Source organism: Podarcis filfolensis (genome assembly GCF_964270895.1).
Source record: "Podarcis filfolensis genome assembly, chromosome: 11".
Classification (NCBI taxonomy): domain Eukaryota; kingdom Metazoa; phylum Chordata; class Lepidosauria; order Squamata; family Lacertidae; genus Podarcis; species Podarcis filfolensis.
Genome location: NC_139613.1, coordinates 28,660,409 through 28,677,292, shown reverse-complemented (window position 1 = coordinate 28,677,292; position 16,884 = coordinate 28,660,409). Strand labels below are relative to the sequence as shown.

Sequence of the window (16,884 nt, the reverse complement as noted above, 5' to 3'; positions counted from 1 at the left end):
TAATTGATCAGTGAATTTACTGCAGCGTAACATGAATTACACTTTTTATATAGACAGATGTTTGCAGATAGTAATGATGTGAGTGAGACAGCAGATTTGCCACTACAATTGGTGGCATTCAAGTCAGAGTTGACTAACTGAGATAAATGTTTTCATTCATTTTCAGTAGGTCTACTTGTAGTATGCCTACTGTTTGGTATCACCCTTTTCTGCAGTTAATTTTGTTTTAAAAGTACATTGTTACCTAAATTTTATTTGCAACATCATGAATGGATACAGTATCAAAACAGGCAATTTCAAAGTTGCAACTAACCTTTTCAGACTACTATCCCCTAGACACCGAACCAACTATACAATCTAAGCATGCTAAATTAGCATGCTAACAAGCTGATATAGGGTAAACAATATTTCCACTCAAACTTTTCCAGAAAATCCATACCACTGTCCCAGATTAAATTCATCAAAATGTAAAGATGCCCTGGTTAGAATCACAGAATTGTTGAGTTGGAAGGCCCACGAGGGTCACCTAGTCCAAACCCCTGCAATGCAGGAATCTTTTGCCCTTGGGACTTGAACCCATGACCATGAGATTAAGTCTCTCATGCTCTACCAACTGAGCTGGAACTCTTCAAATTATTCTTAACTTGTAACAAAATTCTAGGACTAACCCAAAGAGAATTAGTTACTTCAAGTTACTTCAGGTAACTAAGTAAACATAATATTAAAATATTAAATAAAAGTAACTTAAATAGCAATAAAGTTTCCACCACTGATAAGTAAGATCATAATAGAACAGTCACTGGTTAACCCTTCCTCAATGGATCATCAATCTAGTTTTAATTAATGTTCAGTAGAATTACTGAACTGAGGATTTCACTTTTAATGCTACTTGTATCTTAATAATATAATCCATATCTTAAAATATATATGCAATGGACAATAACCTTGTAAAGTGGCATTTGATCAAGAGTGAAATAAATTTTTGCAAGTTCTTCCAGCTGCAGTCCCCTGAATTTTTCATGTCATCCTCCACATTCTTCTGAAGGGTCCTCCAAACTTCTGGAACTCATTTTTGCGAGGTTCAGGGGCTGCAGCAGGAGGAGGGGATTGGCAAAAACAATCTCCCATTCCCTTATGTTAATGGACATCTCTTAGATCAAAAGCCATTCCACAACAATGAGTTTCATTCTATAAGTTAAAATATATAGAAAGTCTTAAATTAGAATTGTATAAAAAGAAAAAGATTGTACTAAAGATAGAAGCAAGCTTAGCAGTTTGACAAGCTAACATACAGAAAATTATTCTTTGTATAGAATTCTACAGCGATAATATATGTGCATGCATAATAAGCACTTGCATAAGTTGCCATTCAAGTGGGCATTCTATAAGAAAACAAATGGTGTTTTTTTTGTTCCTGTACCTTATATTTAGCAGAAGACTGTATTATTGCTTTTTAAATCCTTGAAAATCTACTAATTTCAATTTATTTCATTTAATTAATGAAGACACAAATCACAAAGAAAGTTCTAAAAACTATGCAATAATGTAGCTCAGCTTTTTAATATGCAACAGGTTAGAGACATTTTGCAATTTAGATTTCCTTTCATTTATTCCTGTATCGATGAGAACAGGAAAGGCATCCTGGCTAACATCAGGGGTGGGCAGCCTGTAAAAGCAACATACATTTCAACCTTGAGATTTAACATTTGGAAGTCACATGATGACAAGGAACTGAAATAATGTTGGTATAAATTGTACATTGGCTAATAATAAAAGTTGCATTAAGTTGCAGATTGAGTTTAAAACAAAAACTAAAACTAAACAGTTGACAAGAAAAGAAAGTTGTCAAGGATGTTGAATAATTGCCACATTACATACTGTACACAACCGTCAGTACCTGCACCTGGCAACAGTCTAAATCCACACTGGTTGTGAGCATTACAATTCTGTTCAAAGATGAGTGCAGGTGAGCATTCTGTGCTTATGCTTTAGAGCAAAAATCAGGCCATTTAGCTAAAGCCAGCAGGAATAGCCAGTTTTGAAGAAAGCTGCACTAGACTCAACCCCAGGAGTCTCCATTCCTACTGAAAAATGGCAGAGAATTGCTTCATATCTTTGCTGTAACAAAGATGCCTAAATGCCTTCTGGCAGCTAACTATCATCTAAAGTCATACTGGGCTAAAGGGCTGCATGAGTTTCCAATCTCTGAGATCTGGACAGCATGCCATGTGTCATATTCTTGTTACCTGATCCAGAGTCCCCATTTGCAGCACTTTATCTGCCTTCTACCGGGACGCGGGTGGCGCTGTGGGTTAAACCACAGAGCCTAGGACTTGCCAATCAGAAGGTCGGCGGTTCGAATCCCCACGACGGTGTGAGCTCCTGTTGCTCGGTCCCTGCTCTTGCCAACCTAGCAGTTCGAAAGCACGCCAAAGTGCAAGTAGATAAATAGGTACCGCTCCGGCGGGAAGGTAAACGGCATTTCTGTGCGCTGCTCTGGTTCGCCAGAAGCGGCTTAGTCATGCTGGCCACATGACCCGGAAGCTGTACGCCGGCTCCCTTGGCCAATAAAGCGAGATGAGCGCCGCAACCCCTGAGTCGGTCACGAATGGACCTAATGGTCAGGGGTCCCTTTACCCTCTACCTTTATCTACCTTCTAATTCAGAAATGACAATACTTGGGAATTTATGTTTAGTTTCCCTATAAATACGTGAAAACTAACTGGACTGCAAAAGCTTTTTCAGCAATAACGTTTTCCAACTTGAGCATCTCACAGCTTGTGCTTTCACTGCTTGCTTCAGTACACAAAACAGGGTCAGAAACATAGTGCAAGTGAAACTGCTTCAAAAAGCAAAATTACCATTTAGTTTCTGAAGGACTTAATCATAATGCTAAAACTTGATGTCTTGCTTAAAAACTTAGCTTTCTGTCTGAATAATGACTCCTTTGCAAGTTTCTAAATAGCAAAACTGCAAAGGATTCACGCTAAAAATTAGAAATAATACAGGGACTGAAGCCTTACAAGTCCTCCAGTTGTGTATACAGCTGCTTTCTCCTGTACTTTCTCCCTATACTGTCCCTCCAGTCAGTCTATTTTACTGCACTGTTTAGAGCAAAGGTCACACCACTCTTCTCTATGGTACAATTGTGCGTTATGTGTTCATGCATATCACATGATTTTGTTTCCTTCGTTTTTTTAACAGAGGGAGAAAACCGTGTAAGGTTTCGATTCGCAGGCCCAAGAAGTTAGCTTTTCCAGTCGTGCAGAATCAACGAGTGGAAGCGCCCTGAGCGATTCCCCATACAGGCTGCCTCGGCAGCATTACTCAGCCAAGCTGTGGCTACAAGTGAAATCTAGTCAGGATTACCAGGCTCTTGAGAAGAACCTGATGGAACAGATTGATCTTTTTTCCTTCTCCGCTGCATCACATGCACACACACACACAGAAATTAAATAATAAAAGTCCCACTCCAATGAGCACGAATAATATTTTACCAAGTCACCCTTCCTCAAACCAAGACTCATACTTTGATCATCAAGGAAAGGTGGCAGTGGCGGGTGGGCTCCTGGGGAATAGAGAAAGTGACATTCACAGACATTTTCCACCTAGAAAGGGCGAAGGCTTCTCTCTGAAACTAAGCAATCCGCCCCCCAACCCGGATAAAAGGTTTCCAAGACTGCGGAGGTAAAGCCTTTTTTTTAACACACCACCACCAAACCGGAATAATAACAAAAACAGAAGCCACAACACCCAGTGGGAGGCGGGGAAGGAGATGTGCGGAGACCTCCCTCTAAGCTGGGGAAGAGGGCAGGAGGCTCCTAGGCCGCCACCCTACCAGGCGAGGTGGCCAGTTATTGCGGGGAGAGGGGGGACTCGGCGCCAGGCTCCCCTACGGCAGGGGGCGCCCCCCGCATGTCCCCCGTCGACCACGAAGGAGACGAAGGGGGGGGGGGGAGGCTCAGGAGCTCAGGTGAAAAGCCAAGCCTAGCACGACCGCTCCGTGGCGGCGAGAGGAAGGAACCTCCTTACCTTGCTGAGGACTCCGCAGAGCTCAACAGGCGGCCCGGATTCGGTCTCGGGATCCTCTTCGGAGCCCGAGGAATTCCAGCTTTGGTTGTCCGACATGGAGGCGCCTCCCTCACAGCCGTTTTCAGCGGGCAGCGAAGCGACGAGGCCGCCGCGGGAGCTCGCTCTACCTGCCTGGCGCCTCTCTCCGCGAGGCTCCGCTGTTGCTCCTGCCGCTGCTGTCGCCGACGCCGCCCCAGCCCTTCTGCTTGTCCCCTTCTGGCCACCGCCGGGACCGCAGCGCCCGACTTAACCCCCAACCCCGCTCAGCGCACGCTGGTAGATAATAGTGCCGACCATCTGAGGCAGCCACGCCGCGGAGCGAGCGCTCGCCTCTCTCTCTCTCTCTCTCTCTCTCTCTCTCTCTCTCTCTCTCCTCTTTCCTCAAAGCGACGCTGCTGCTGCTGCTGCTGCTGCTGCCGCCGCCACCGCTCCCGCCGCCATCTTACTCGAGAAACTCGCTCTCAGCCACTATAATTCTCCAAGCCCTACCCGCCCTGGCTTTTGGGTCAACGGCATGCTGGGAGGTGTAGTCCGCTGAGGGGGTTGGTTTGTGGCGGCGCGCTGCCCTCTGGGAAACGGGGCGGGGTCGATGGAACCAGCGAGTCGCCGCGTTCCTCGGGGCTTCTTGGGTGCTGTAGTTCTTGGGCGCGGGATTCTCAAGACGCCGGCCGTCGTCCGTTCTCTTTTCTAAAGCCTCGGGTGGTCGCCATCTTGGCGCGGCTTAATTGTTGCGGAAGCGGGGGCTGGTGAGAGACTGAGGTGTGTCTACCTGAGCTTTTCTTTCCCTCCGCCTGCTATATTGCTCTTCTCGCCTCCCCTGAAAGGGAACTTTTCTCTCCCCACCTCGTTTAGGAACAGCTATGGAAAGGGAAGCGAAGGAGTTCCTTCTCAGCAATGGGGCAGCTGCCTGTGTAGTCACATATAGGCAGATAAAAACATATAGAGGGTTTTTAGTGGCTCCGGGCAGCCGTGCATATGTAGTGTGTGCATAACCAACGCTTAAACCGAAGGAAGGGGAAACTGCAGTCCTTTGCAATAGTTACTTCTGAGGAAACATGCACAGCAGGCTCGTTCCGTAAGAGACAGGCAGCGACGCCTCTGTTGCCATGGTTCGTTCCCAAGTGACAGAAGCCGATTTCAGATTTTTATTTATTTTACCATGGCATTTTGTGGTGCTGCTAATTGTGGTGGGATGAGAAATGTGCTTGGTTTTGGACTAGGCTAGAGCAGGGAAAAGCAATTTCTCATTTTGGGGGGAGCATGCAAAATCATCCAGCCTTAAGGAACTAAAATGCATCTTGCAGTATACACTGCCCTCTTCACAGGTAGCCAATGACACGAAGTTGTTTATTAGACTTATTATAGCCACCTATCGATAAACACGCTTGGGGTGGCTGACAGCAAACATACTAGAATCACAAGACCGTATGCAGTAATAATTAAAGCTTAGTAATCAACAATAAAAGGCAGCAACCCCCTGCCCCAAAATAACTACTTGCATATTTGATATAATCCAGCTAGTTTCCCGTTTTCCATTATATCTTAAATCTACATTCAACAGTATAATGTAGTTTAAGATATAAAGGAAAGGAGGGCAGGGGTGTAGCAAGGGGGGTGCGGTAGGTGTGATCTGCCCTGGGTGTTCCTACTGAGGGGGGTGACAAAATGGCAGGCGGCACTCACTATGGGGCCTGCAGCGCACTAGAGCCACACATCTCCGGCACCCATAGGCTCCACGCTGTCCACCCACTGCCTCCCCCCCAGCTGTAGGGTGGCTGAGGCCCTGTGGCATGCCCCGTCCTGTCCCTCTTTAAGAGTGGCGTGCCCCCCCGTCCCTATGGGCGCTGCACCCTCCGCCCCTATGGGCGGTTCGCCCTGCCCCTGGGCGCTCTGCCCCAGGTGCCCGAGAGGCTTCCACCACCACTGAAGGAGGGAACTAGATGGAGGAAATAGACTATGCAGTTACTTTTGGACATATAGTGGTACCTCTGGTTACAAACGCTTCAGGTTACGAGTGCCACTAACCCGGAAGTAGCTGCTCCTGGTTGCGAACTTTGCCCCAGGCTGCAAATGGAAATCACGTGCCGGAGGTGCACGTGCAGCGGGAGGCTCCATTAGCGAAAGCACGCCTCAGGATAAGAGCAGTTTCAGTTTAAGAACGGACCTCCGTTAAGTTTGTAACCAGAGGTACCACTGTACAAGGAACCATGGAAGAAGAAGAAGGGAAGTCATTGGATGTACTGTTGTGTATTTAATGATGGAAAATGTATATCTGGAAATTTAATACATACATTTAAAAAACAAAATAACTACCTAGAAAAAGCATAAAATAGTTTGCAGTCTGGTGTTAAGAAACTGCTTAAAAACCTCAGAAAATCTTCCCCTGTTGCCAAAAAGGCTGTAAAAAAGGGACTGGAGAGGCATCTTTGCAGAGGTTGTTTTGTGACTCTGATGCCACTGTGGTAGGCTCTGTGGTAGCCCCAAGGTTCACTAGTTAAGGATATAGCAGCAGAACATATGTACCTAAGTATAGCAGTAGTTCAGGCATTCCATATACAGTGGTACCTTGGGTTAATAACAGGCTCTAAACCAATACAGTGGTACCTCAGATTAAAAACTTAATTCGTTCCGGAGGTCCGTTCTTAACCTGAAACTGTTCTTAACCTGAAGCGCCACTTTAGCTAATGGGACCTCCTGCTGCCATTGTGCCACTGCTTCACGAGGTACCACTGTACAGTAAAACCTCCCACAAAGAGACCACTTTACAGAATCTGAGCAAACACTCCATACCTTGCATTTAAAATATGCCAGGGAGCAAATATAATTGATTTGGGGATCTGTATGCAGTTCATGGGTTTGTAGTTGCCAACTTGGTTCTACAACAGGTCCCCAACTTTTGAGACTCGAGAGCACATTTAGAAATCTAAAAAATTGTGGCCATCACAAAATACCCATTTCACAATATATTTTTTTTATGCTGAGACCCACCGACTCCTGTCGAACAAGAGGCAAATTTATTATGCACAACTCAAATAAAACAGACAAAAAAGTAGGCCACCCCCTGCCAAACAAATAACACCTCCTAAAAACTTCATTTTTTGTTTTTGTAATCTAATGGTACACCACTTTGAAACTTGGTGTTAAACGGTATGTAAGTTGTTGAAATAAATAAATAAATAAATTGGTTTTTTTAAGAAGGGAAGGGCAGGAGTTCCATCATGCCCATAGACACCTACTTGGGAGTCCCATTTTCAAACTGATACTTTTATGTGGGCACAGATGTACTCAGCCAGTGGTTTTTTTAGCAAACAGGCATGGTCATGATGATCTGGCTGGCTACAACTGAAGGTTGAATTATTGGGCAACATGTAGGCTTTGATATCAGCCAGGAATGCAGTTCTTACATTTTCAAGGTACATGTCAAAGGAGCAAATATAAACATCTCATTGACTTGCACAGAAAAAGAGTCTGCAAACAATTAAATCAAATAATGTGTGATGGCCCCTTCACAGGATATTCGACAGTAGCTCTCTTTGATACTTTTGCTCCATCTGTAACCATCTTCCATTTTTCCTGCCCCCTTGCAACATTCTACCACTTTGCTTCTCCTGATTTCTTCCTATTATGACACACTTCTTCAGAATCTGCATTCCTTATGTAAATTAGGCTAGATTCCAAACTCTGCTTACCTGGGAGTAAGTCACTGAATTCAGTATAATTTACTTCTGTGTAGATATGGTAGGATTGCTTTGTTATTTTAAGTGTTCATTACTGCTGTTCAGGGAGTTAGCCAGAGGGGTCGGGGAGCAGACACGCTTGATGTACTAGATTACAATTTTAGGAGCTGTTGGGGTTCTGTCCCCTAATTTCTCCAACATTCATCATGTAACATCACTGCAAGTAGTTGTAGGCTAGGAGGGCAAAAAAAAAAAAAAGTCAACAGCAGGAGTACCATTTAGATCGGTGATGCTGGGTTAGCAGTACACAGTTTAGTTAAGCATGCATTTAAGATTATGCAAGATTAAAACTTCATGTCTCTTTTCACAATACCAACCTTTTGCATCAAAATTTAATTGGAGTATTTTCAGTGTCACTGAATATGAATTGTTAAAATATTTTGAATTTTGATGGATAAAGTATTTTGCTTTAAAAATCCCAATCATTTAGAATATATTGTTTCCAACAACTCAGCCTGGTAGCTGCTGTGTCAAATCAATAGCCTATCTAGCCCAGCATTTTGTTCTCACAGTGGCCAGCCAGATGCCTGTAGGAAGCCCACTACTGCAGATAACTGTTACAGTTCTCCCCTATTTATGGTCCCCAACAACTGGTATTCAGAGACAAACTACCTCTGGTATTAAAGATAATGAATAGCCTTGCCAAGAATCTGCTTCAGGAATTCCATGCAGATGAGTGAGTGACCTGCTAGAATCGTGATATATTTATTTGGTCTCCATACTAGCCATGGATCAGGAAAGCCCCTTTATGCACATCTAGCACAAGAACTAAATAGGCTGGTGCAAGAGCTCTCTGATAGAAGTTCTTTTTATTTTATTTTTAACTATCCTGTGGATAAGAGGGCTGGTAAATATGTTTGTAGGTTAACACCTTTTGTGGGCTTCTTTGCAAGATTGCATTAGAACAAGTCTTTGTAGAAGAGGAAACAGTATTACTCAAAGAAACAGGAAGATCTGGTGGCAGGGATCTTGTTGCAGAAAGTAGGAATTTTGGGAATTATTTATTAAGCTTGATCTAGGGTAGATGAAGATTTGATATTATATCAAGCCTATTTTTAAATGACAGTAAAAAAAAATCATAGCAAACTAATAGCCTGATCTATTGTTTTAGACATAAAATACTGTTTTGAGTTGCATTAATAGAAACACAGCATCCACCACTTAGGGAGTAACCGTCTTCTGCTTGGCTTTGATCATGCTTTTGCTGGAACAATTTTGTCTTGTGTTGATAGCCACACCTAAGGAGGATGCAGACAAACTGGCGACAGTTCAGAGGAGAGTAGAAATAGATAAGAATGTGAGAAATTGGCTATAAGAAATAGGAAAGGAAGAATTGTCTGCCTTGTGAAAATAGTATTAATGACAAGGTATTTTAGAAAGGTTGTCATAAGGAAGTGAAGAACAATTGTTCTCCCTTTTGCTGCCCTTTGCCTTGTTAGAAATCTTAGGATAATTTCCAGTGCAAAGCCAACAAACCAAGAATAACATTCTGCCTAGAAATGTTGCTAAATTTCTACTTTGGAGAGTTTGGAAAAGCATCTTTTAGGGAATATGTTTCCTGTTGCAGTATGTAACCTGACACTTGAATTCCCAATGTAAATTAATTTGCTATTTATTTTTAAACAAACCTTTGGCTGCTTATGGGACGCAGGTGGCACCGTGATCTAAACCACAGAGCCTAGGGTTTGCTGATCAGAAGGTTGGCGGTTCGAATCCCCGCGACGGGGTGAGCTCCTGTTGCTCAGTCCCTGCTCCTGCCCACCTAGCAGTTCGAAAGCACGTCAAAGTGCAAGTAGATAAATAAGTACCGCTCTGGCAGGAAGGTAAACGGCATTTCCGTGCGCTGCTCTGGTTTGCCAGAAGCAGCTTAGTCATGCTGCCCACATGACCCGGAAGCTGTATGCCGGCTCCCTCGGCCAATAAAGCGAGATGAGCGCCGCAACACCAGAGTCGTCCGCGACTGGACCTAACGGTCAGGGGTCCCTTTACTTTTACCTTGGCTGCTTACAGATGAAGAGCTGTGGGGATAATTTCCCTTTAGCAGTACAGTGGTACCTTGGTTTAAGAACAGTTTAGTTTATGAACAACTTGGATTAAGAACGCTACAAAACTGGAAGTAGGTGTTTTGGGTTGTGAACTTTGCCTTGGAAGCAGAACATGTTGAGTGTGTTCCATTTGTAAATTGAGTCCCCTGCTGCTGTGGGAAAGCATGCCTTGGTTTAAGAACGCTTTGGTTTAAGAACGGACTTCCAGAACGGATTAAGTTTGTAAACCAAGGTACCACACACATCCAGCTTGATAACTGTAATGGGTGATGAGCAAGAGATTTGTAGTTGTGGGAGGATTACTGTTCACCCTCTGCTTCTAACTGTAGAAGCTTTCCGTGTATAGGTGGTAGCCTAGGCCTGATACCCAACAGTTTCTGATCTAGGCAAATTACCGTATTTTTCGCTGTATAAGACGCACCAGACCACAAGACGCACCTACTTTTTGAAGGAGGAAAACAAGAAAAAAATATTCTGAATCTCAGAAGCCAGAACAGCAAGAGGGATCGCTGTGCAGTGAAAGCAGCAATCCCTCTTGCTGTTCTGGCTTCTGGGATAGCTACGCAGCCTGCATTCGCTCCATAAGACGCACACACATTTCCCCTTAATTTTTAGGAGGGAAAAAGTGAGTCCTATAGAGCAAAAAATACGGTAATCTCTATAAATAAATAAATAAGATAAATTAGATAGATAGATAAATAAAAAGCCTTGCAGAGTTTGATTTTGATTGCCAGATTTCCAGAAATACATACATGACCATTTATAGGCAAATGTAGATGGAAATAATAGAATTGTTGAGTTGGAAAGAGACTACAGGGGCCATCTAGTCCAAGCATTTGGCATCTTTGCTGCTGAAAACAAAGGTGTGTTTCCCACAGTAATAGTAATTTGCAACACTGTCCTGGGTATATAGCTAATTACAGGTTGGATTTACAATTTTACCCTTGACAATTAACTGAGCAAATTACATAATTGCTTATCTTGAAGGTGTGCACTTACAGGGCTTTCTCTGTTCCCTCCACATCCTATACATGGTACTGAGTAGTCTGAAATTATGACAACCAGGAAGAGCAAGTATATTGGAGGGGCTGCTGGGAAAGGGGTAGTGTATCTCTTACATTCCTCCCTCTTTCAGTTTCTTTCCTTTCCAATGTGCCTCACATCAGGTCTACAGTATTTTGTTTTTACAGTAAGAATGAATAGTCCCCATTAAATTGATTGGTGTAAAATAAACTCCATTAACTTCTGTGGCACAAAGCTACTGGCTGGGCTGCAGTAGCTCAGTGGCAAAGGGCTTTCAGTTCCACGACTTCACAAATTCAAACTATGTAGATACTTTGGATACTTTTATAGCTTAAGGGGAAGAGGAGGTATACAGGCCATTGTCTGTGGATGTTACTACCATTTAGAAAACAAGTGAAAAACCTATATTACATTTCGGCATGTTTCTTTGTCTCATAAATTACAGTTGCCCTATTTGTTGATGCTTCAACATAATCTTATTTCTAAAGCATTTTAAGCCTTGCTTTCCCTATAGCTTCAAGCTAAGATTTTCTCCATCCACATTTGTATATGCCAAATGGTACGTTAGCCTGCTTTTTGTGTGGTTGCGGGGGAAGCCTAAAGGATTTGTATTCAAGTTCTTGTCAGCTCTGATGGAACCAAAATAATCTGAATAACCTGTCATAATTGAAAAATGCTAGCCTAGATTAATGTTATCAAAAGATCACTCTGAACTACAACCATTTGAAGGAAATTATGCCTAGAATTTCAGTTTTACTAGTCTATGATTAAAAATATTCAGTTGTACACTATAATATATTGTGCATTACAAGCTGTGCTTAAGATGCTTACGCTTGCTCTCATTGCTAAATGAAGGCTATAACAATGCTGTAGTTTTAGCCATTCATCTGAAAGAGCCTAAGGCAAACCAAACATCCTAAGCTCCTGAGCACATGCAAGCTAATCACACTTTCTCCTTGACATTATTACTATTCTTGAAACTGACAAGAATCTTGTGTTCCACCAGGGCTCTTAAAAATTGCAAAAGCTCTGTTGAGTGGAAAGAATGCTCCTGATTGTTCCAAAGGATTTTATGAGTGGATACAAACAGTGCCTCTCTAGGATTCTTGTATTTAGGAGCCCAGATATGGGTGGAGGTGGTTTGATGATCCTTAAGCTTTGGTGAATGCCTTTTGCTGAATTGAGTTTCACTTTAATAGTTAGCTAAAATCTGCTTTAAGGATACCTCTTTATAAAATAAAGATTAGTACTCCACTTGAAGAAAAGTCAAAGAATTTGAATTCAGTAGAATGAAGAATTTGAAAGGATAGACATTTAGTATAAACATTCTTAAATAACGTAATCGTAACTGAACTTTACCAACTTTGGTAGTATAGAAAATATGCCTGTGCTCTGTGTTGTTACCATAGAAATTTAGCAGATCGAAATTCATGTACTGAAAATCTTCCAATGCAGTTGACTTATTTTTCCTATTTTTTTTTTTTTATCATTTGGGCTATGGTTCTAAAGGTGTGTACAATCCATTCAAAAAGTAAAATAAATCTATAATAATATGAAGTACAGTTATTTACATTATATACTGTAAAGGGAAATCTTGGCAGCACCCTGAGATACGAGACGCGCTTCTTCTGATTCATAATTGGGTAGAAGGTGAAAAGGGTGCTTAGTAGTTGCATTGTGTGACAGGAGGATGTTGTGGGAGGTTACCACGGGGTGGTTTGTGTGCAGGGGATTGCACAAAAGGAGTGGGGAAGCATGAAGATGGGGGCTGAAGGTGAAATGGGGTGGAAAGCAGGGCTGCAGAATAGAAGATAAGTGGCTTCAGATATGGGATTGGGAAGTTGAAAAGCAAGCCTGGTAGTTGCATGGGGTGGGAAGGGGAAACTCAAGGGGAATAGCAGGGGGCTGGCAAATGGAGTGAGTGGGAATCCAGCTCCTAATGTGTGCTGTAGAACCGAATCATTACAGCACTGAATACACTTTTGAGCATCCATAGAGCAGCAGCAGTCACTATTTCACACCCACAATTCTTTGTAGCGAGGCTGTTGTCTCCTGATGTTAATAACTGCTCACCACAGCTGAATAGTAGGGAAGAAAGGGCCAGACTTCAGAGCACTGATAGCTCTGCTGAGACTGCCACAGAAGCAGAGGAGTTGCCACAACCAACAGGGAGGGCATCCACGGGCCACATAAAAAGGTTCCCCTCTCTTGTACTGTAGCATTATGATGTGATAATGTCAGTACAGTGGTACCTCGGGTTAAGTACTTAATTCGTTCCGGAGGTCCGTTCTTAACCTGAAACTGTTCTTAATCTGAAGCACCACTCCTGCTGCCACTGTGCCGCCGCTGCACGTTTTCTGTTCTCATCCTGAAGCAAAGTTCTTAACCCAAGGTAGTATTTCTGGGTTAGCGGAGTCTGTAACCTGAAGCGTATGTAACCTGAAGCGTATGTAACCTGAAGTGTATGTAACCTGAGGTACCACTATAGTACATCTAGCAAAATTATGCAGTTTGTTTTTTCAGGGCAAGAACTGAGAATCTGTTCACTTGGTTGTGCAATGGAAAATGCAGATAAAGGCAATGATTCTTCCAGAGAGGGCCTTCTGCTTAGATTGGGCCTCAATGATAACAAAGCTGGAATGCAGGGGCTGGATAAGGAGAAGATCAACAAAATCATAATGGAAGCTTCCAAGGTTTGTTTGTATAAACTCTCACAAATGCTTTAGCTATTCACAGGTATTGATTACAATTCAATAAAAACTGTAGGGTTTTTACTAGCATGCTTTATTGTTTAGCGAAGAAGGCAAGGTATCCTCCACATCCATTTTTTGGGGGATGTGTATCTGTGTTAAGAGAATATGTCTGCATGCAAGTACTGACTCATCTTTAATCTCTGTGCAGTGCTTATCAAATTTTAGGCACGCTGTAAATTAAAATGAAGCTGAATTATTATTTCTAATCAGTGTGACATGCCAAATAATTGATTGCTTTTTAAAATTGCTGTCTTCTGTGCAAATTTTGAATATTGTGCATGCAACACAGATTTAATGTTGCAATGCCTATGAGATGTTGTGTTAGGTAACATTATGCTAGCCTAGTGCAATATTTATAACATTTTACCATGTTGCTCAGTGGCTTATCAAAAATAACGCATCATCACACAAACAAAATGTGTGTGCAAATTAATATTCAGGCAGCGTCTTTTGCTGGTGCTCTGAGTATCTTCATATAATTTTTATTGAGTGACTCCACTTCCACCTTCATTTGCTGCTAACTGCTGTGATGTCTGGCATCCTGAAAGCTGGTGTAACAAATACTGGGGCTGACTTAATTTTTAAAATGTGTTTTTAATGTTCTCCATAACTTAAAAATAATTATGTAAGAATTATATCAAACTGCACTAGACTAGATAAGGCTAATGATGGATATTAAACAATTTAAATCTATTTTGCAGGGTTCTAAATTTTATGAAAATGAGCTGAAGAAAGATCAACAAGTTAATGAGCGAATTGAAAAAATCCTGAAATTAAAAAGTAAAGTAACCGACCAACAGCTTATGAAAGCACAGATAAAGGTAATATGTATAAACTTGATTCATTTAGGAGAGGAAAGTATTTTTAGGCAACCCATGGTATTAGCCTCTTATATAAACATGAAGTTAAGATTACTTTTGACAAAGCATTACCACTTAAATAAATAAAAGCTTGTTTGATAAACCTGAATGATATGTGAAGCAATCTCTTGACCAAACTCAGTGTGCATACTTCTGAAGTGCCTCAACTCGTCTTTCAAGTCTGCTAACCTTCAGCTTTAATGCTCTCAGAAACTATTGTTGAATTTCTATTCTTGTCGTGGTGGGAGTGAGGAGTGAGGTCAGTGCATACCTTCCCAGCAATCTTGACCATTATGACTGAGGGGGAAAAAATCTGTAAATACCAGTGGTTTAGATACAGAAAAAGAAAAATTTAGGTTCTTTAATTTTATTTATTATGCAGTGCTGGGAGCACTTTGGAATTGGATTTAATATAATGATTTGGTAATTCAAAAGGAAAACAGAATAGAAAAACTGTGGGAGAAATTTATATTATTGTTCCTCCTTACTTCAAAAGCTATTACGTATCTGTGATTATATTCAAGATCTTATGCTCAAATTCATATTGTTGGCTTTTAAATATGTTATATATTATCAACAAGTAGATTTATGTATAAATTTTCCAATCACCCAAAGTCCATGATAGGAAAAGGAGGGTTCCCCTCCCCTCAGCTGAGCAAGCCCCAAGGTCCTTGCTCCTCACCCGCGGGACCTTGGGGCTTCTTTGTAAGGTTCTTCTGGGGGGCAGGAAGGCTCCCACCCCCCAGCTGAGCGAGCCCCATACCTCTCCAGCTTGCGCTTGAGGCATTGGGGCTGACTCAGCTGGGTGGGTGGGAGCTGTTTAAAGATCATGGGTGAAACCACCACTGCTTCTGAGTCCTTCTGCTACCAGTGGCCCAATGTTGAAAGCGGCACTGGTAGCAGAGGGACTCAGAAGCGGCGTCGGTTTCACCCACAATATACCGCCAGGTGAAGCTGCCATCATGGTCTGCCCCTCATACTGGTCCTGGATGATGTATCAATACACCGCCAAGGCCTAATTCAGATGCATGGCTTATATTCACAGAGTGCCATCCATGTAGTATTGTGGGCCCAAGGTTGTGGACCTCCCTTCCTGTTCAGGTCAGACAGGTCCTCTTCCTGTTGAAGTTCTGCCACCTACTGCAGCCTTCTTTGTTTCTGCAGGCATTTTAGATGAAGCTTTAACCATCCCTCCCCCCCCCCCACGTTCAATACTGTATTTCTTGTACACTGCTTAGAGACTATTGTAGCTAAGCGTTACATAAATTGCTTAAATAAAATAAAATAGCCATACTAGGTTTATATTAGAGCTTCATATGAGTTACTCTGAGCCCTTCTTTTCCCCATACACAGAGTGCAAGATTGGTACCATAATTACCATATGCATGTGCACCATTTTCCCATGTCACGATAAAAAAACTAAAAGCAGCATAGAAGTCACGTGGTGGTTGCTTCGTAAGACAAACCTCAGTGACTTGGGACATTGATTAGAAGCTGTAATGTCATTTATTCCACATCATTGCAAACTGAATGATTTGTAATGGCATGGGGAGGTCATGAATCAAGGCCCATTATGTCTTTACATTGTTTATCTTTGTGTGTAAAGCTGTAAAGCAGTCCTAAAATAGTTAATGTCTAAAGTGCCAAAGCTATTCTTATAGTCTTGGCCAAATCAGATACTGTTTTCCCGCACAGCAAGATTACCAAAATATCTTTTCCATTTGTCTCTGTATATTATATTACTTTCCTTTAGAGTGTTATATTGATAAGAATCATTGTATGCCACAAGAAAATTTGTCTAATTCTATCTAATTGTATATATTTACTTATGTTCAGATGGATAAGCTTGCATTGAAGTTAGATCAGAGCCGTGATCTTAGCTGTACCATTGTACACATTGACATGGATGCCTTTTATGCAGCTGTTGAACTGAGAGACAATCCTGAATTGAGGGACAAGCCCATAGCAGTGGGGTCAATGAGTATGCTGGTAAGGTGGAATATACGGTAACATTTGCTACAATTCTCTCCCCCCCCCCGCCCGATTTTTCCAAGTAGCTTGTTTCTAAACTTGTGGTAAAGAGATATTCAAGCTGAACAGTTAGTTCAGAAAACTATGTTTGTTTGTTTATTACATTTTAATCTCACATTTTCCCTCAGCAAGTTTAAGGCAGCATGCATGGTTCTCTCACCATCATTTATTTTCATGAAAACCCAGTAGAGTAAGTTAGGCAAGAGATAGTGACTGGCCTAAGGACACCCAGTGAGATTCATGGTGGGTGGGGATCAATGTACATAATACTGGCTTAAAACATAGCTAGGTAAGTCACTCTTTTTCTCAATTTGGACTGCTGCTGGTTTGGGGGAAAAAACCACATCAAAACACAGTGTTTCCT

The 16,884-nt window shown here is 42.1% G+C and overlaps 2 protein-coding genes across 7 annotated transcripts in view; one reads left to right on the top strand and one right to left on the bottom strand.

Moving 5' to 3' along the window:
* CERT1 (ceramide transporter 1) overlaps positions 1 to 4,168 on the bottom strand; it is a 50,221-nt gene extending 46,053 nt beyond the window's left edge. For all 4 annotated transcript variants that reach the window (XM_083577389.1, XM_083577388.1, XM_083577391.1 and 1 more), the window contains exon 1: positions 4,033 to 4,168. In XM_083577389.1, the coding sequence (XP_083433515.1) occupies positions 4,033 to 4,128 (96 nt within the window). In that variant the 5' untranslated portion in view covers positions 4,129 to 4,168. The remainder of the gene's footprint in view (positions 1 to 4,032) is intronic.
* A 521-nt stretch (positions 4,169 to 4,689) lies between these two features.
* POLK (DNA polymerase kappa) overlaps positions 4,690 to 16,884 on the top strand; it is a 34,346-nt gene continuing 22,151 nt past the window's right edge. Inside the window, exons 1-4 of one of the 3 annotated variants that reach the window (XM_083577363.1) lie at positions 4,690 to 4,830; positions 13,400 to 13,569; positions 14,331 to 14,450; positions 16,326 to 16,478. In XM_083577363.1, coding sequence (XP_083433489.1) covers positions 13,435 to 13,569; positions 14,331 to 14,450; positions 16,326 to 16,478 — 408 coding nt within the window. In that variant the 5' untranslated portion in view covers positions 4,690 to 4,830; positions 13,400 to 13,434. Of the gene's footprint in view, positions 4,831 to 7,787; positions 7,810 to 13,399; positions 13,570 to 14,330; positions 14,451 to 16,325; positions 16,479 to 16,884 lie in introns of those variants that run through there. The other 2 variants (XM_083577361.1, XM_083577362.1) reach the window with 2 other exon arrangements.